General features: G+C 47.8%; 1 protein-coding gene across 1 annotated transcript; it reads left to right on the top strand.

The window, feature by feature from the left end:
- The first annotated feature begins 9,762 nt into the window (after positions 1–9,762).
- On the top strand, positions 9,763–16,929 carry PLA2G1B (phospholipase A2 group IB). The gene is made up of 4 exons (XM_069497514.1): positions 9,763–9,796; positions 14,646–14,805; positions 15,314–15,441; positions 16,805–16,929. The coding sequence occupies exons 1-4, from the start codon at positions 9,763–9,765 to the stop codon at positions 16,927–16,929; spliced, it is 447 nt and encodes a 148-aa protein (XP_069353615.1).
- Positions 16,930–19,804: the final 2,875 nt, after the last annotated feature.

Below are 19,804 nucleotides of genomic sequence, written 5' to 3'. Positions count from 1 at the left end.
CCACCTATCAGGTCGGCAAAGAATTTTTAAGACTGATAATGCCCAGCATTGGTGTAGGTATAGGGGAGACAGTGGGTGGGTACACGGGCTCAGGGTTTCCAAGGGACAGTCTAGTAACATTTGTCCAGATTTCAAACACTTAATGCCCTTTGACCCAACAATTCCACTTCTAGGCATTATTGTTTAAAATTGCAAATAACTGAAATGCCCATAGAAAGGAGCATGGTTAAATAAATTTAGAGCATATGCATACGATGAACTGTTACACAGCTATTAAAACAGGATGCTGGCCGGGCGCGGTGGCTCACGCCTGTAATCCTAGCACTCTGGGAGGCCGAGGCGGGTGGATTGCTCAAGGTCAGGAGTTCGAGACCAGCCTGAGCGAGACCCCGTCTCTACTAAAAATAGAAAGACATTATATGGACAACTAAAAATCTATATAGAAAAAATTAGCCGGGCATAGTGGCTCATGCCTGTAGTCCCAGCTACTTGGGAGGCTGAGGCAGTAGGATCCTTAAGCCCAGGAGTCTGAGGTTGCTGTGAGCTAAGCTGACGCCACGGCACTCACTCTAGCCTGGGCAACAAAGTGAGACTCTGTCTCAACAAAAAAAAAAATAAATAAAACAGGATGCTGGCTGAGTGCCGTGGCTCACGCCTGTAATCCTAGCACTTTGGGAGGCTGAGGCGGGAGGATCGCTTGAGGCCAGGAGTTTGAAACCAGCCTGAGCAAGAGCGAGACCCCATCTCTATGAAAAATTAGCCAGGTGTGGTGGTGCACACCTGTAGTCCCAGTGACTTGGGAAGCCAAGGCAGGAGGATCGCTTGAGCCCAGGAGATTGAGGTTGCAGTGAGCTATGATGACACCACTGTGAGATCTTGTCTGGAAAAAAACAAAAACAGGATACCGTTGCCACATGGGACCGTGTCACAGTCATCACAGTGTGTACCCAGATGGTGAGGGACTGTACGAACCTATGAGGTTGTGTTCACTCATTCATTCAAATGTTTATTGAGCCCTATTCCAGGGAAGGAAGGGCTAACAGGACACACAAGGCCGTCTCTGGTTCTACAGATGAAAATCAAGTGAACAAATGACATAATTCCAGATGGCGTGGGAGGGGGGCTGTTTTAGATTAGGGGTTCAAAGGTGTCTCTGAGAAAGGGGACATCTTCTATATAAAATATATATAAACCCAGCCATTCAAAATCCAGGGAAAGAGCCCTCCAAACAGGGATCAGAACGTGCGAAGGCTGTGAACACAGCTCTTCTGGGAGGGAACTGGGGAAGGATATGTGTGTTCTGGGGTACCCGCCGCAGAAGGCCCCCCCTAACCTCCCGCTGTGTTCCCAGTGCCCCGCCTGCAGCTGACTGAGGACCACGAGTGAGCCAGCGAGGGGGCGGGACACCTCAGCCGCAGCCGCCGCCCCCTGCCCCCGCAGCGACTCAGACTGCTACTGCCTGCCCCCCCACGACGTCTGGCTCCCCTACTAACCTCCCCCTCTTCCGCCCGTGCCCTGTGCCCCCTGCCCCCTGTCCCGGCCCGCTTTTATTTATTTTGGATTAGCCGGTTGCCACCCACCCACCCTCTGCCCTCTCCCCTCGGTCTGCGCCCTCCCTGCCGCGCCCCCATAGGACTGTTTTGTATTTGTGCATAGCTAGAGCCAGGGCGGAGGGGTCCTGCTCTAGGCCGTGGCCCTAACCGTTGGTTTTTATTCTGATTTTCCCCTCTTTTATTCTTTTCCTATTTTTTTTTTTTTTTAAATCCGTTTTTAAACTATTTGTAGGTTTGTGAATGTGAAGCCCCAGGCCGCAGGGGGCAAGGGGCCAGGCGCCCCCCACCAGCTGAGAACAAAGTGTCTATGTGGGTGTGGGCCCCTGGCCGCCTCCCTCCAGCCCCGGACAGGAGGGCAGGGCTGCGGGCAGGCCAGGCCAAGCCCTTGGAACCATCCCGTCCTGTATCATATGTAAATACTGTGAGGTGAAGCCCCCACCCCTCTCTGAGATCCCCGAGGGTGAGGGTCTCCCCCTCCCCTGTTTCTGTCCCCTTAGACACCGTTACTGTAAGCTTGCAGGCCTCCACTGTGGCTGCGGCAGGCCCGCTCTCTCAGGCCCTTGGGGGGCCTGCTCACCCCGAAAGCCTGGTGTGGGGCTAAGGGGCACAGGAAGAGCAGGAAGAGAAGGGCTTGCCCGAGCCACGGCTGGAAAGGAATTAACTCTCCAAAGGTCTCCCCCGCCCCCGGCCTTGGTTGGGCCTCCACGGTTTCTGCTCTGAGCCCCACCCTGCCGTGAGTGGGCACCCAGGGGGCACTTTGGTAAGGGGCAGACCCCAGGGGAAAGCAAAGGGCTTCTCAGGGAACCCCCACATTCTCTCACTGAAGTTTCCCACCAGGATGGTCTCATGGCCAGAGCCCCTTGGCAGCCCCTCACCCCAGAGCCCCGCTCAAAGGAGAAACAGAGGCTCAGAGTGTAAATCGAGAACAGTGGCTGGCCTGGCGGGGCTGAGGCCCCCATCGTTGTCACCCCCCTTCTCTGCATCCCTGTCCCCCGGGTCTGAGGCCGAGGGCCTAAGCTCCCTTCCCCATCAGAGCCCCCCACCCCTGAGACCCCCCCTTTGGAGAGTTAATTGTCTGTGTGAGGTGCTTTACCTTTTAGCCCTGAGAACACAAAGCAATAATCTTTGTTACTGAGATGCGCGGCTGTTCGTGTTTTTGGGTTTTTTTTTGTTTTTGTTTTTGTTTTTTTGTTAATGTTTCCTAATAAAAGAGAAGCTGCATTTTATTGGTTTTTATTTTTAATTTTCTACACGTTTGAGCTGAGTTCTGAGAGACTTGGCTTCCCTCTTCTCCCGGTTCCCTGAGCCTCCCACCCCGCCTGGGCCCCCTCCTTGGGCTCAGGACCCTGGAATTCCGTTTTCTGATTTGTTTGGGGAATTTTTTTTTTTTTTTTTTTTTTAAAGATGTTACATGGTGTTTCGAAGCCAGCAAGTTACCGCTCTCCGGTGTCTCTTCTCTCCACATCTGTAACTTCTTTTTCCAGGTTTTATTTTCAGTTTTAAATTCCTAATAAATTATTTGAAAACGGTGCTGGGCTGGTGAGTGTCTTGTGTCTGTGCATTCAGGTCGCGGTACCCTGGGGGACAGACCTCATTTTCCTGCTTGTAGGGGCAGCAGGAAAGTCCTTCCTCCCTCCACTTAGGGTCCTGGCTGGATCCAAGAATTAGGGTGACATGAGCTAGAGTCACAGGAGAAAAGCATACACATTTACTTATTTATTTATCTATTTTTAGAGACAGGATCTCACTCTGTCACCCGGGCTGGAGTGCAGCAGTGGCACGATCATAGCCCACTCTGACCTTGAACTCCTGGCCTCAAGCGATCCTCCCACCTCAGCCTCCCAAAGTGCTGGGATTACAGGCATGAGCCACCACGCCCGGCCCCTAGAAAAGCATAGAAGGGTATTTAATACGCGTTTTACGTGGCACAGGAACCTTCATAAAGAAATGAAAACCCAAAGAAGCAGTCAGAGCCAGTTACTTATATTTAATGAGTTGGACGTTGTGAAAAAAAAAAAACTAAATTACGTGGAGAAGCTTAAAAGATAAGAGTTATTTTAACAAGGTCTGCACAGAATTATCTTGGTCTTGACTTCTCGTCCTTGACGATAAGGCTGTTGCTTCTCCCGGTGTAGGGAGGGCGTCTTTGACAGGGGAATTTCAGCTTGCTTTTAAGACACAGCACGAAGGTCAGAGTGATCCTGTTCCTGCTGTTTTTCAAGTGCCTTTAACTTAAATAGTCAATATATCAGAGTGGTATATTTTTAAATCCTTTGCTGCCCTTGCCCTCTCCTGTTTTACTTCTGGAACGTTCTTGACTTCCTGCTTGATATAGCTTTTATCTCCAACTTCCCCACCGTTCTCAGAGCTTAGCATTGACAATAAGATACCACTTCACACCCATTAGGAAGGCTATTATATATATATATACATATATATGTATATTTTTTTAAACCTAAAAAATGGAAAATAACAAATGTTGAGGATGTGGAAAAATTGAAACCCTTGTGCGTTGCTGGTGGAAATGTAAAGTGGTGGTTTAGCTGCTGTGGAAGACATTGTGGCAGTTCCTCAAAAAGCTAAACAAAGAATTACCATATGGTCCAGCAAATTCCACCCCTAGGTGGTGTATGCCGAAAGGAATTGAAAGCAGGGATTTGAACAGGTATTTGTACATGAGTGTTCATAGCAGCAGTATTCGTAATAGCCAAAAGGTAGAAATGACCCAAAAGTCCATCAATGGATAAAAGGATAAATACAATGTGGTATGTCCATACAATGGAATGTTATTCAGCCTTGAAAAGGAAGGAAATCCTGTCACATACTACAACACGGATGAACCTTGAGGACATTGGGTTACATGAAATAAACCATGGATGAAATACTATATGATTCCACTTACTTGAGGTACCTAGCATAGTCAAATTCCCAGAAACAGAAAATACCATGGTGGTTACCAAGAGCTGGGGAAGGAGAAATAGAGTTGTTTAGTGGGTACATAGTTTCAGATTTGCAAGATGAAAAGTTCAACAATGCTGCCAGGTGCCGGGTGGCTCATGCCTGTAATCCTAGCACTTTGGAAGGCCAAGGCCAGAGGATTGCTTGAGGTCTGGAGTTCGAGACCAGCCTGAGTAAGAGCAAGACCCTGTCTCTACAAAAAGTAGAAAAATTAGCCGGGCGTGGTGACAGACACCTGTAGTCCTAGCTACTCAGGAGGCTGAGACAAGAGGATTGCTTGAGCCCAGGAAACTCCACGCCACTGTACTCCAGCCAGACCAACAGATCGAGACTGTCTCTAAAAAAAAAATTTCTAAATCCTCATAAGCTTGAAATGCATACAGAAATGCATTACTTGGTATGCATGATTTGCTTTAAAATATTTAATAAAAAAGAAGTCTGGGCCGGGCGCAGTGGCTCACGTCTGTAATCCTAGCACTCTGGGAGGCCGAGGCAGGAGGATCACTCTTTGAGGTCAAAAGTTTGAGACCAGCCTGAGCAAGAGCGAGACCCCGTCTCTACTAAAAATAGAAAGAAATTATCTGGACAGCTAAAAATATATATAGAAACAAATTAACCAGGCATGGTGGCGCATGCCTGCAGTCCCAGCTACTCGGGAGGCTGAGGCAGAAGGGTTGCTTGAGCCCAGGAGTTTGAGGTTGCTGTGAGCTAGGCTGACGCCACGGCACTCTAGTCCAGGCAACAGAGCAAGACTCTGTCTCAAAAAAAAAAAAAGTCTGTGTAGGTGTAGATATAATATGATTGGGAAATGTTGATAAGAACTGAAGCTGGATTTAATTACATGGGTTCACTATACTATTCTCTCTACTTTTGTATATCTGAAATCTTTATTAATAAGCAACAAAAATTTTTAAACGAAGGAAAAAAGAGAAAAGGAAAAAATACGTGGCATGTATGAGTTTTAAAGTATAAAACTGTAATACCGCCCATGAACCCCTACCCAGCCCAATAGTCTTTTTTTTCAATTAATTTTTTTTTTTTTTTTTTTTTTTTTTTTTTTGAGACAAAGTCTCACTTTGTTGCCCGGGCTAGAGTGAGTGCCATGGCGTCATTTTTAAATAGTCATTTTTAAAAATACCAAACCAATGGTTCTTAAAACTACAGAACCATCAGAGTCACCTAGGAAAATTTAAAAAATAAAAACCACAGATTTCAGATCCTTCTACCCAACCTGCATCTTGCATTCCAAGAATCTGAATTACTCCATAAGTTTCCCAAAAGATTGCAAGGATCAGTCAAGTTTGGGAACCGCTGGCTACACATCACACCCCTTCTCTGGATAAATGGGGAGCTAAAGAGTGCCGTTCTAGCAGTTAGGAGGCTGTCAGGAAGATCCAGACGCTAGGCGTGGTGGCTTTGGATGTGAGAAACAGGTTGAGATCCTTTGGTGCACTGCCTCAATTTACTTATCGGCACTTGATTGTAGCCTAGCCTTGGTAAGGCTCTTCGTATCTTTCCTGGCATAGCCTCAAGGCGTATTATTATAACTACTGCTGCTGCTGTTGGAATTGAAGAGACACCTGGGCTATGAGGCAGGTAGACACAGGTTCAGATTTTTTCTAGGTGTGCAAATTTGAGCAAGTTCCTTAAGCTTTCTGAACCTGTTTTGTCATCTGTAAAATGGAGATGATGATGAAAAGAATGACAGCAATCATAACTATGTCAGAGGTTGTTGGTAGGCTGAAAGACAACGTATATAAAACAGTCTTTGCACAGTGCCCAATGTACAGAAGCACTTAGCAAATAGGAGCTGGTAATGCCAGGCACGGTGGCTCACACCTGTAATCCTAGCACTCTGGGAGGCTGAGGCAGGAGGATGGCTTGAGGTCAGGAGTTCAAGAACAGCTCTGAACAAGAACAAGACCCTGTCTCTACCCAAAATAGGAGAATTAGCTGGGTGCACACCTGTAGTCCCAGGTACTCGGGAAGCTGAGGCAGGAGGATCGCTTGAGCCCAGGAGTTTGAGGTTACAGTGAGCTATGATCACGCCACTGCACTCTAGCCAGGGCAACAGAGCAAGACTCTTTCTCAAAAAAAAAAAAAAAAAAAAGTAGCTGGTAGCTGCTTTGAAGTTTTTTCTGGAAGCAGGAGTCTTATCCTTCATGGGCCAAGCAGATGTGACCTTGCTGGAGTGTGGGTACAATGTCACCTGAAGGAGTCAAGAGCTATCCTTAGCTGTTCTTTCCGTTGGAGAGTGTGTTTTTCCCAGGCTGGGAGAGGCTGTACTTTGCACACCTGTGCATGCATCTGGGGCAGGAGAAGTTCAAGGTTCAGACTGTAGAGGCTTTAGGGAGGTGCCCAGTGTCCCACCAGGTCCCTTCTCTGTGACCTCTGTGGCAGGGGCTGCAGAGGTTCGGGCTGTCACAGTCAGTGTGCCTCTTTCCAGGGGGAGAGGGCTGCGGTAGCAGTCTGAACTGTCCCCCACCAGGTAGTGCTTTGCCTAAGCCCCAGCACATGAGAATTTGTCCAGACCGCCCTTGTGGAAGGCTTCCACCACCAGGGAGAAGGGGGAGTAGGAGGTGGGACTAATCTTAATTCCCCTGACTTCAAAAGACTTTCAGCACTCACTGTCCCGAGGTGGTGTCATGAGTACCAGATAACAACTCATATCTTGATCCTGCTGTGTGACATTGGGGCAGTCACTTAACCTCTCTCAGCCTCAATCTTCTCTGTGAAATGGAATTTGCAATTGAGCTTACCTCAAAGGTTTGTGCCGGGTAGCACGGGAGCTGGTATAGAGTTAGCACTCAATGGCAATTAATAACTATTAGCCTCAGAGGACTATGTAGTACCTGCTACTTCTCCTTCCTTGGCCCACCCCCAATCACCCACTTAGCATCCTTCAGGCCCAAATCCGGGAGCAGAGCCCATTCCTCGCTCTTTTTCTGTTCCCAAAGAACCCACATAAGAGAGACTTGGCATTTTGCTGGTCCAGCCTTCCCTTTGCTCGGGCAGCCTTCACTCGTGCTGGGGCTGTGAAGGCTGCTGTGTGGTCCTGCACCATCCCAGTCTCTCTGCGGTATCTCTCACAGTCCCCTCTGTCTCTGGGCTGGCCCTGAGACCAGCTCTGTGCCCATTTACAGCACTGTCCAATAGAACCTTCTATGATTATGGACGCATTCTATGTCTGCACTGCCAACATGGCAGCCACTAGCCACATGTGTCTGCTGATCCCTGGAAACGTGGCTAGTGTGACCGAGAGCTGACTTTGTTTTTTAATTTTTTAAATATTTTTATTCTTTTTATGTATTTATTTTTTGAGACAGAGTCTCACTCTGTTGCCTGGGCTAGACTGCCGTGGCATGATCATAGCTCACGGCAACCTCAAACTCCTGGGCTCAAGTGATCCTCCTGCTTCAGCTTCCCAAGGAGCTGGATATACAGGCACAGGCCACCATGCCTGGCTAATTTTTCCTATTTTTAGTAGAGATGAGGTCTCATTTTTACTCAGGCTGGTCTCAAACTCCTGAGCTCAGGCAATCCTCCTGCCTTGGCCACAATGTGGCCAGCCTGGATGTGATCCTGGAATAGGAAAAAGATATTCGGTGAAAACTAAGGATTTCTGAGTAAACTATGAGCTTGAGTTTGTTAATTTTTTTTTTTTTTTTTTTTTGAGACAGAGTGTCGCTTTGTTGCCCTGGCTAGAGTGAGTGCCATGGCGTCAGCCTAGCTCACAGCAACCTCAAACTCCTGGGCTCAAGCAATCCTACTGCCTCAGCCTCCCGAGTAGCTGGGACTACAGGCATGCACCACCATACCCGGCTAATTTTTTCTATATATATATTTTAGTTGTCCATATAATTTCTTTCTATTTTTAGTAGAGACGGGGTCTCGCTCTTGCTCAGGCTGGTCTCGAACTCCTGACCTTGAGCAATCCACCCGCCTCCGCCTCCCAGAGTGCTAGGATTACAGGCATGAGCCACCACGCCCGGCCAGTTTGTTAATATTGTTGGTAATAATAAATATTAATATTGGTTCATTAACTGTAGAACACATACCATGCTAAGATGTTAATAATAGGGGAAGCTGTTAGGGGAATGGAGGGGGTGTGTAGGAACCCTGCTCAATAAAAATAAGTAAATGGGGATAGATAAATAAAAATAGCAAGGCCCTTCCTACCTCGAAGGGTGGTTATAGAGATCCCATAAAAACTCAACAGTTTTGGCTGTAGAGTGACGTCTTAAAACAAAGGAAAAACCTAGCACTCTGGGAGGCCGAGGCGGGTGGATCATTTGAGCTCAGGAGTTCGAGCTCAGGAGTTCGAGACCAGCCTGAGCAGCTGCCGGGACTGCTCATCTGCTTTCTGTCTCTATGGCTTTACCTATTCTAGATATGTCATAGAATACGTGATATTTATAATTGGTTACCAGCAGTTCTGGTACCCACAAGGGACTGCTAGTGGGTACCAGGTTTCCTTTGGCGATGACGAAAATGTTTTGGTGCTAGATCGAGGCGATGGTTGGGAACATTGTGAATGCACGATGCTAAATACACTGAATTGTTCACTCAAAGTAGTTAATGTTATGTGAATTTCACCTAAAAAATGTTATATAGACATTGGATAGGACAGTTCTAAAACCCTTTATTATTCTGTAAGTCAGACCCAGGCCTTTAGAACTCCAAAGCCCAGGGCTTTCTCATAAACCCACACTGGGGAGTCTCGGAGGGAAGTGGTATTGGCGTGGTGAGAAAAAAATAAAACCCGTGCCTTGAAATGGAGCCCCTGTTCTGCCATTTGCTAGCTGTGTGACCTTAGGCAAATTACTGCACCTCTCTGAACCTGTTTCTTCATCTCCAAATTGCATGATGGATGGGACTATTCACTGAAACCCACAGCACAGACTCAGGCACTTGACAAGCTGTGGATGCAGCAATCATTCCTTCCTGTCCCCCTTATCCCAGCTGCCCGACTGGGTTGGTGGCTTTGCCCACCCCCGATCTCCCCCTCCAGAAACCACACCTTTAGTTACAAGGTGCTGAGAACAAATGCATGACATTTTTTCCAGTGATCCCTTGCTGGCACACAGGTCAGGGTCATTCCTGCGGCAGATAGACTCAAGGCCAGCCCAGAGTCAGCCAAGAGCAAAGCAAACACTACAGCCTTATATCAGGGGCATGGGGCAAGTGGCTGTCAGGAGGTCGGCCCCTGGTTACCTTCGCTTTTCTTCTCATTCACCTCCTTGACTACAAGATGAAACTCCTTGTGCTGGCTGCCCTGCTCGCAGGTAGGCAACTCCCCCCAGCTCCACCCTCCTTCTCCTTCCTGCACTAAGCCTCGCTCCTCTGGAATCGGGGACACAGGTCACAGCAGACAGGGCTGGCCAACCCTGGAGTCTCAAGTCAAGATTCCTGAGGGGCTTAAGAGCTGCCGTCTTGGGGGCTCCCTCAAATCCCTCCACCGCTGGCGCCTTTTCAACCTGCAGTTCTGAACCCACAGGATCCCCCTCTGAAGGGCCAGCCCTGCCCACCCACGCTAAGAAAACTGCCTTCTGTCTCCCTACCATACTGCCTTGGTGCAGTGTCTTCCCAGCACCTACCTTTGGCTGCAATTTTTATCTTGTTGATTCATTTAGTTTCTTCTCACCCTCCCACACTGACGGGTGGGCTCCGTGAGTGTAGACAGTGTTGTTGGCACCGTGTAGTGAATGAATTGATGGAGTCAGACACACTGGAATTCGAATCCCAGCTCATTCATCCATTTTTTTCATTGATTCACTCAACGTGGATGGAGACCTCCAAGGTGCCAGGCTCTGGTGGAGACTGAGGACTCAGAGATGAGTGCTCACCCTCCCACTGGGGAAACACGCGCACACACACACACACACACAGGAGCCGTGGCTTTGTGCAGGTCTGGCCTCAGCAAAGCAGAGCTGGCTGGATTGGAGAGAGAGAGAGAGAGAAAAGAGAAAACAAGATACAGAGAAATGAGGATGCTAAAATTAAAAAAAAGAAAAAGAAAAAGAAAACAAGGGAGTTCTGGAGACCGGCCAGGGTAGACGGCCCCCTCCTGTCTGAGCAGATTTGAGGCCTCTGCTCCAGGCTGCAGCCTCTGTCAGCTCCCACCATGGAGACCACCCATGGGGGGCCAGCTGTGTGTGGCCCTGGGGTTTAAACACAGTGAGCGGCCCGCAGTGTCCAGCAGATGGAGAACATGAAGGACTAGGCATGGGGCAACAAGACAATGCTGGTGGCTAATTGAACAGGACCCTGAAAATACTTTTGTGCCCTTTTCTTTTGAGGCCACCAAATCTCACAGGGTAGGGCTTTATGCAGATGGGGGGCAGGGTTCTGCTCCCCTGAGTTTGCTACACAAAGCCTTGTACTTGATTTGGGCAAACACCCCTTCAGCTAGAGGCAGGATTTCTTCACTCATTCAACAAAAATTTATTGAGCACCTACTATGTGCCAGGCACTTTCTTTAATTCACTGATTGACTATTTCATTCATTTAAGTCATCCTATATTGACTAAATGCCTACTATGTGCCAGGCACAATGCCAGGCTCCGGGGAATAAAAGCCAGGAAGCTACCCTTGAGGAGATCATGGTCTTGCGCGAGGGAGACATTAAATAAACAGATGGGTACAGATTGTAGAAGGACCATGAAGCAAAGAACATGAAGAAAAGTGACGCCAGGGGAGCCACATAACTGGGGCGTCCAGGAAGGGCCTCTTTGAGGAGATGGCATTTAACCCAAGATCTTCCCGCCTTTCGAAAATTGAGATGACGAAAGTGCCAGGCAGGGGAAATAGCAGGTGTGTACAGGACTGGAAGCAGGAAAGAGGTTGTCCTGTTGGGGACAGGGACAGAAGGCCGGTTGGCTACAGTGATGGGGGGCGGGCGGAGAAAAGTGGTAGAAAATGAGACAGGAGACATCTGGCAAAGGCCAGATCTCAAGGGCCTTCTGGAGTCAGACCAGGAGTTTGGATTTGACCCAAAGGCTAGAAGCATCCACTGAAGGAAGAACAAGATTCAAATTAACGATTAAAAAACAGGCCAGGTAGGCTGGGCACGGTGGCTCATGCCCGCAATCCCAGCAATTTGGGAGGCCAAGGCGGAGGATCACGTGAGGCCAGGAGTTCAAGACTAGCCTCGGCAACATATCAAGACCCTGTCTCTACTGAAAATAAAAGAATTAGCCAGGGTCAGGCGAGGTGTCTCACATCTGTAATCCCAGCACTCTGGGAGGCCAAGTGAGGCAGGAAGATCACTGGAGCCCAGGAGTTTGAGGCTGCACTGAGACATGATCATGCCACTGCACTCCGGCTTGGGCGACAGAGCAAGACCCCATCTCTTAAAAATAAAGAGGAGAAAAAAATACATGAACACCTGCCTCATCATTTTAATGGCTGCGGAGTACTCTGCTAAAGGCCATATCCTGGTTTATTTAACTAGTCCTCTACTAATGGATAGTTAGTTATGTTCAAAATATTGCTATTACAGGCCAAGCACAGTGGGTCACACCTGTAATCATAGCACTCTGGAAGGCCAAGGCAGGAGGATCACTTGAGGTCGGGAGTTCGAAACCAGCCTGAGCAAGAGCGAGACCCCATCTCTACTAAAAAGAGAAAAAATTAGCCAGTCAACTAAAAATAGAAACAAATAATTAGCCAGGTGTGGTGGCTCGCACCTGTAGTCCCAGCTACTCGGGAGGCTGAGGCAGAAGGATCACTTGAGCCCATGAGTTTGAGGTTACTGTAAGCTAGGCTGATGCCACGGCACTCTAGCCCAGGCAACAAAGTGAGACTCCGTCTCACAAAAAAAAAAAAAAAAAATACATATATATATATATATATATATATTGCTATTACAAACAATGCTATCATAAATAGCCTTGTGTATTTATCGGGGGCTATGTAACAAATTACTCCAAAATTTAGCGGTATAGAACAACACATTTATTATCCCACAGTTTCTGCAGGTCAGGAATGGGATCTGCTCCTCTGGCCCAGGGTCTGTCAAGGTGTCGGGAGAGGTTAGGATCCCATGGGAAGCTCCCAGAGTGCTAGGATTACAGGCGTGAGCCACCGCGCCCAGCCTATTTTTAATTGTTTGAGAAAGCTCCATACTGTCTCCACAGCTGCTGTCCCATCTTACTGACCCACCAGCAGCGCACAGGCTTCCAATTTCCCCACATCCTCGCCAGCACTCGTTATTTTCTGCTTTTTTGGTAGCAGCTATTCTTTTTTTTTAATTTTTTTAATTAATTATTATTATTATTTTTTTTTGAGACAGAGTCTCACTCTGTTGCCCGGGCTAGAGTGCCGTGGCATCAGCCTAGCTCACAGCAACCTCAAACTCCTGGGCTCAAGCGATCCTACTGCCTCAGCCTCCCGAGTAGCTGGGACTACAGGCATGCGCCACCATGCCCGGCTAATTTTTTCTATATATATTTTTAGCTGTCCAGATAATTTCTTTCTGTTTTTAGTAGAGACGGGGGTCTGGCTCTTGCTCAGGCTGGTCTCGAACTCCTGACCTCGAGCCATCCACCCGCCTCGGCCTCCCAGAGTGCTAGGATTACAGGCGTGAGCCACCGCGCCGGGCCTGATAGCAGCTATTCTAACGGGTGTGAGGTGGGATGTCCCAGTCTTACCTCTACGGGAATAATAGTAATAGCCAACGGTTACTGAGGTGACGTACCCTGTGCCCGTACTGAACCCTTCACAAGCATCCACTCGTGCAATCCACGTCAGGGAGGTGGTGGGATTATTATCCGCCGTTTGTGGACGAGGGAAGTTTGCATGTCTCCCTCCCTAACTAAACTGAAAGTCCCTTAAAGGCGGTGACTGTGTTGTGTCGCCAGGGTTACCTCCAGCCCCGGCACCGAGCCTGGCACAGAGTCGTCTCACACCCAGGGGTTATGTGATGACTGAATGACTGAAAACCAGCAGGAGAAACTGTGCCCACAGCTGCGATGGCAGGGGCTACGGACACTCCAAGGACACTCGGGTGTGCAGCCTAGTCCTTGAGGAAGCCCAGGGGACCAGGGGTGTCAGTTCTCGCAGATGATGTGGCGAGTCAGGCGGGCCGATCTTGCGGGGAGATGACGGCCTTCATGGCTCTGCCTGCTTCAGACCTGGTCCCCTGCGGCAGCCAGGGGGCTGCACCTTCACACGGAGTGTGGTTGGCGACAGGCTCCAGCTACTGCCCCTCTGGGACCTGCAGCAGCAACCACACCCTGGCCCGCTTTCCCAGACTGCTCCCAGCCACTGATGGAGCATGGCAGGGCCGGGCCGTTTCTGCCCATCAGGGACCCCCACAACAGGCATCTTTGCTCTGGGGCTCCCCGCCGGCCTGGCTGAGCTCCCACGGAACCACGCTGCAGTGCGAGCCTCGTGCTTCCCAATCCTCCGTCCTTCCCTCCTCTCCCTTCCCAGGTGTCAGACCTGCTAGAATCTGAGGATCTCCCTGACTGCTCCTTTAGCCTTCACAGGTGTTTCCCCCCCAGAAATCTCTTGCACTTCTAATTCTATCTTGGGGTCTCCTTCCCAGACCCAGACCCCAGTCGACATGACTTCCTTCAGCCTATTCTCCACACAGCATCCAGTGGGATCCTTTTAAAAGCTAAACTAGATTATGCCCCTCCTTGGCCCAGATCCCTCCATTTCTTACAGAATAAAAGCCCAAATCCTGGCCGGCCCGGTGGCTCCTGACTGGAATCCGAACACAGGAGGGCCTCGAGTTCAAGACCAGACTAGGCAACATAGCAAGACCCCATCTCTACAAAAAATTTAAAAATTATTAGCCAGGCGTGGTGGCACACCGTGTAGTCCTAGCTACTTGGGTGGCTGAGGCGGGAGGATCACTTGAGCCCAGGAGTTTAAGGCTGCAGTGAGTTGTGATCACGCCCACCGCTGCACTCCAGCCTGGGCAACAGAGCAAGACCTTGTCTCCAACAACAACAAAAAAGGTTTCATTGCAAAAAAAAATTCCTACTCACTTTACCAGGTTCCTGGGTGCAAAGCTCCTCTAAGGAGGCAGCTATCAGGGGTCAGGGAGCAGACAGATAGTGGATCCCTGGGGCGTTGGCAGAGCCAACCTGGGCAGATCTGAACCCTGGGTGTGTCTTCTTGCAGTGGGAGCTGCCAACAGCAGCATCAGCTCGCGAGCCTTGTGGCAGTTCCGCAACATGATCAAGTGCGCGATCCCTGGAAGTAACCCCTTGTTGGATTACAACAACTACGGCTGCTACTGTGGCTTGGGTGGCTCGGGCACCCCTGTGGATGAATTGGACACGTGAGTGATCCAGCCGGAGGGAGACTGGAGTGTCTGCTGGGGCGGGGGCAGGGCACAGGCCAAGGATCTCTTTGAGGCACAGAAAGGGGACTTACATCTCTGCTAAGGATAACATATTTTCAACCTCTTGTCATATACAGAAATATGTTCCAAGAGGACCCTGGAAGCAGAATGTCTGAGATGTAAAACAGTGGGTGATGCTGTCCTCTAGTGGCAGAATGTGGCAACACACAACCTCACAGGGACAATCCAAGTGTAACCTAGCGGTGGTTAAAAGTGTCACAGCATCTTCAGAACACAGGATTTTACTGTATTCACACATCCATGTGATAATCGCTTTCAGTACACATATGATAAAAGGACTTACGTTTTTTTTTAAACCATACTTAAAAGACCATTTCTCCCAGACCATCTCGGCTAAGTCATCCCCACCTGTTCCTGAGAAACAGCAGGTGATACCTGTCGCTGCACCCTTGCTCCTGCCTCAGTGCTCCCTTCCCCTTTCCAGGTGCTGCCAGACACACGACAACTGCTACAGCCAGGCCGAGAAGCTGGACAGCTGTAAATTCCTCCTGGATAACCCCTACACGAAGAGCTACTCCTACACGTGCTCCGGCTCTGAGATCACCTGTAGCAGTAGGTTTACCTCCTTCTTGATCTATGGATTCTAGGAGGCCCTCAGTAGGCAGTGAGGAAATAATAGTACTGATAGCCACCACTTATTGATGATTTTATTGGTGCTAGGCAGTGTCTTCTTTAATCCTCACAGTAAAGCTATGGGATCGGTACTATTATTGTCCCCATTTTACAGATGAGAAAACCGAGGCTCAGAAGGCTGAGCCATTTGCCTAAGGTCACACAGGTCGTAAGAGGTGGTGTTTGGTTTTTGAACACAGTTATATAAGGCTTTGGAGTTTCTATAAGGCCTCTTCTCTAACTGTCCTGTCATACTCCTTCCTTATTTAGTAAAAAAAACCCAAGAGTAATCATTTATTAGGCTCTTACTGCATGCCAGCTACTGGGCTAAGCATGTATACAAGACAGATTTTATTATTCCTATTTTACGGGTAAGGAAGCTGAGGCTCAAAGACAATCATCTGCCCAAAAGCGTATAGTTTATAAATGGACAGTTGATATTTGAATCCAGTTTCATCTGATTTTAAAGGCTCTGTTCTTAACCATGCACATGGTGAAACACGTCCCTCCCTCCAGAAAGGCAGTTCATTTGCACTTCATACTTATTTTAATTTTAAGTCCATCCTAGTTTGTCCTATAATTTGTACTTTACTGGAAATTTACTGAGAAAGGAAAACATTTGTGATTTTTAAAAGAAAGTGTCAGAGAGAAACAAAACTTTAATAAGATTACTGAAGGTAAGCAGAAATATATACATTACAGATAATTAAGTTCAAATGCAGACGGCTGGGCGTGGTGGCTCACGCCTGTAATCCTAGCACTCTGGGAGGCCGAGGCGGGCGGATCATTTGAGCTGAGGAGTTCGAGACCAGTCTGAGAAAGAGCGACACCCCATTTCTACTAAAAAAATAGAAAGAAATTAGCTGGACAACTAAAAAAATATATATATAAAAAAATTAGCCGGGCATGGTGGCACATGCCTGTAGTCCCAGCTACTCGGGAGGCTGAGGCAGGAGGATTGCTTGAGCCCAGGAGTTTGAGGTTGCTGTGAGCTAGGCTGACACCATGGCACTTTAGGCCGGGCGACAGAGCAAGACTCTGTCTATAAATAAATAAATAAATAAATTTGACCTTCAGCTAAACAACAAATCCTTTTTTGGTAATGTCCTAAATATTGCATTCATGGTTTATCTGAAAGCCAATTTAATTAGACATCCTGATGTATTTCATTCACTTAATCTGTCAACCCTAAATGTGCACCAATGAAATGGCCACCAGTTTATTCCGATTAATTCTTCCTGTCCCTGGATTGTACAAAGCAGGGTCCGCTTTGGCTCAGTCCTCTTCTTTCATCCCGCTCCAGGCACAAACACAGAGTGCCCGGCCTTCATCTGCAACTGCGACCGCAGTGCTGCCATCTGCTTTTCAAAGGCTCCCTACAACAAGGAGAACAAGAACCTGGACACCGATAAGTATTGTCAGGGCTGAGACCCACCCTTGCAACCATCATCCCTCACCGGCCTCCTTGCCTTCGCCTTACACGCTGCCCTCCAATAAAGCACCTTGTTGAAAGACCTCACGTTTGGAGACTGTTTTATTCTCTGTCTGCTTTACATAACGAAGTATCTGCCTAGTCCTTTGTGAACATCATTCCTTCCAGCCTTGGAAGTAGAAGCTGAATTAGAAGAATATCTCCAGGAAGCAAGCACCTCGAAACCTGAATAATGATCAACACCCACCATCTACTGATTATTTACTGTGTACCAGGATTGAGTGTCCCCTGTGATGTATTGGCACTATTAGCAAATCTTAGTTTTCTAAGCTGAGGCTCAACAAAAGCGGTCACTTGCCCCATGCTATCATCTAGTAAGCAGCATAGAAGGTGTTTGAACCCCGGGGGACTCTGCCAAGAGAACACACATGCTGAGCCACCACCCTGCTCTGCCTGAAGTGGGCGCTCTTGTTTAGTTTGAGCCAGATCTTTGCCCCCTCTCGTGCCTCTGCCTCCATTTCCAATTGTGTTAAACCATTTTTCCTACAACTATTTCCTTCTCTAAACCCTTCAAAGACTTCATTACACTTTATGAGCTGACTTTTACACTGTAGTCATCAAATATGATAATAAATAACTGCTTTCACTTCCTGAGCACTGACTTCGTGCTACCCAAGGAGGAAAGCTCTTCACATCTCATCTCATTAAATTAGCCAGGCATGGTGGCATGACCAGTAGTCCCAGCTGCTTGGGAGACTGAAGTAGGAGGAGCACCCGAGCCCAGGAGTTCAAGGCTGCAGTGAGTTACGACTGTGCCACTGCACTCCATCCTGAGACAGAGCAAGACTCTGTCTCAAAAAAAAAAAAAAAGATAAAAATAAATAAATGTTCAAACGTGCTCTGTGAGATTGGTAGTATTGCCCCTCATTTATGGATGAGGAACTAAAACTTCAGAGAATCCCATCTGTGTACAGTTAAAAACAATAAATAAACATAAAACCTCAGAGAAGTTGAGTCATTTGCCTGAGATCACACAAACGGCAGTGAGGATTTGACCAGGTCTGTCTGATGGCAATGCCTGATCTCCTAACCACTAAGTCACCCAGCCAAATTTCTCTATGACTGCACTGGCATTAAAATTCACCAGAGCAAGAGGGAAGCAGTGGAGAAAGAAACTGAATTAGAAAAGACAAGACTGTTGATTATGAGAAGCCACCACTGAACAGTGTCAGACCACTGGAGGCCAACAGAGCAGCTGCCACTTCTGGGTGTGTGGTGGACAGCAAAGGGACTTCCCTTTGAAGAAGACAGTGTACGTGCACTTACCTTTCGGCCTAATTTCTCCTTCATTTTATTCATCCACTCAATGATTTTTTTAAATTTTTTTTTAATTTCAGAATGTTACGGGGGTACAAATGTTTTGGTTACAAGGATTGCTTTTGTACTGCTTGAGTCAAAGTTATAAGTGTGCCCATCACCCAGATATTGTCAACGATTGTTTATTGAACACTTATTCTGGGGGCCAGGCACTGTACAAAGTGCTGAGGATACTGTATTTGGGGCTGGCGTCAAGACAATCACTTAGTGTTATTAGCTGTCTGCAATTCAGTCTGCTCTGAGACTTTTCTTTTTCTATTCAAACTGGCATCCTTATATATATGTTATGCTCTATACTCCCGATGATGCCATTCATTTCGCACAATCGTCTTCCTCAAAGTCTATAGCGGTAGGTACTATTGTGTCCACATTTTACAGATGAGAAAACTAGCTTAAAGAGGCAAGTGATTTGCCTAAGGTCGCTCACTTCCTGAGTGGCACAGATGAGCTTGGAGTGCAGATCTGCATAATTCAGAGAAATGCCATCAGATCGTGAAACTTGTCGAAGGCAGAGTGAGGTGTCTCAGTCACTTTTGTATCTCCAACTGCCTAGTACTGTACTTGGCACATAGAGGACACTCAAATGATGGCAGAATGCTAAATGAAGTCCTGGTCATCAGTGCTCAGGGTCTTTTTGATTCTTTGGCAGGCAACATTGGAACTATTCCCAAATTCAACAAGCATAGATTGCATTCTTTGCAGACTATGCTACGTAAGACAGCCAAGAGATGTAAAATTAAGTTAGACGTGGCTTCAGCCTTCAACAAACTGGAAAGGCCATAATACCATCTTTCTTCAATGGAAAGAAACTGCAAGCCCCTTTATGGATGGAAGAAAGATGAGCTTATAGGAGATTGGTGCTTACTCCCATTTTTCTTTTTAGATGACAAAACAAACAAGAGTGAGAACAAGGTCACGGGGTACTAAAGGTTACAGGTGGGCTCAAAAAATATCCTCTGACCAGGCGCCTGGGGGATCACGCTTGTATTCCTAGCACTCTGTGAGGCCTACGCGGGAGGATTGCTTGAGGCCAGGAGTTTGAGGCTAGCCTGAGCAAGAGCAAGACCCCATCTCCACAAAAAATGGAAAAATCAGCCAGGCATGGTAGCACGACTGTAGTCCCAGCTACTCAGGAGGCTGACGCAGGAGGATCGCTTGAGCCCAGTAGTTGGAGGTTGCAGTTAGCTATGATGAGGCCACTGCACTCCAGCCAGGGCGACAGAGCGAGACCCTGTCTCAAAACAAAAACAGAAACAAAAAATATATCCTCTTATGTAAAAATCTATCTTTTTCTCCATCCCAGGGCTTGGGAGAGAGAGAATAAATTTCTTTAACAATCTTTAAATGAGCATTTGTTGGGTGCCCATTATGAGAAGTGGGATACGGGAAACACAAGCAACGGTAGCTAGGATGAGTTGAATGAATAAATAATTAAAGGAGACTGAGAGATTTTAGATTGTGTCAAAACTTGTGCTCCTCTCCAATACACTTGGG

Source organism: Eulemur rufifrons, chromosome 21 (genome assembly GCF_041146395.1).
Source record: "Eulemur rufifrons isolate Redbay chromosome 21, OSU_ERuf_1, whole genome shotgun sequence".
NCBI classification, from domain to species: Eukaryota; Metazoa; Chordata; class Mammalia; order Primates; family Lemuridae; genus Eulemur; species Eulemur rufifrons.
The sequence above is the reverse complement of the archived record's forward strand: the minus strand, read 5'-3'. Positions and strand labels throughout refer to the sequence as shown.

What these genes read in the sequence shown, in the direction of transcription:
- PLA2G1B (XM_069497514.1), top strand. Translation starts at nt 9,763, where the DNA reads ATGAAACTCCTTGTGCTGGCTGCCCTGCTCGCAG. An exon ending in GCTGGCTGCCCTGCTCGCAG is followed by an intron (nt 9,797 to 14,645) that starts GTAGGCAACTCC and finishes GTCTTCTTGCAG; the next exon opens with TGGGAGCTGCCAACAGCAGC. An exon ending in CCTGTGGATGAATTGGACAC is followed by an intron (nt 14,806 to 15,313) that starts GTGAGTGATCCA and finishes TCCCCTTTCCAG; the next exon opens with GTGCTGCCAGACACACGACA.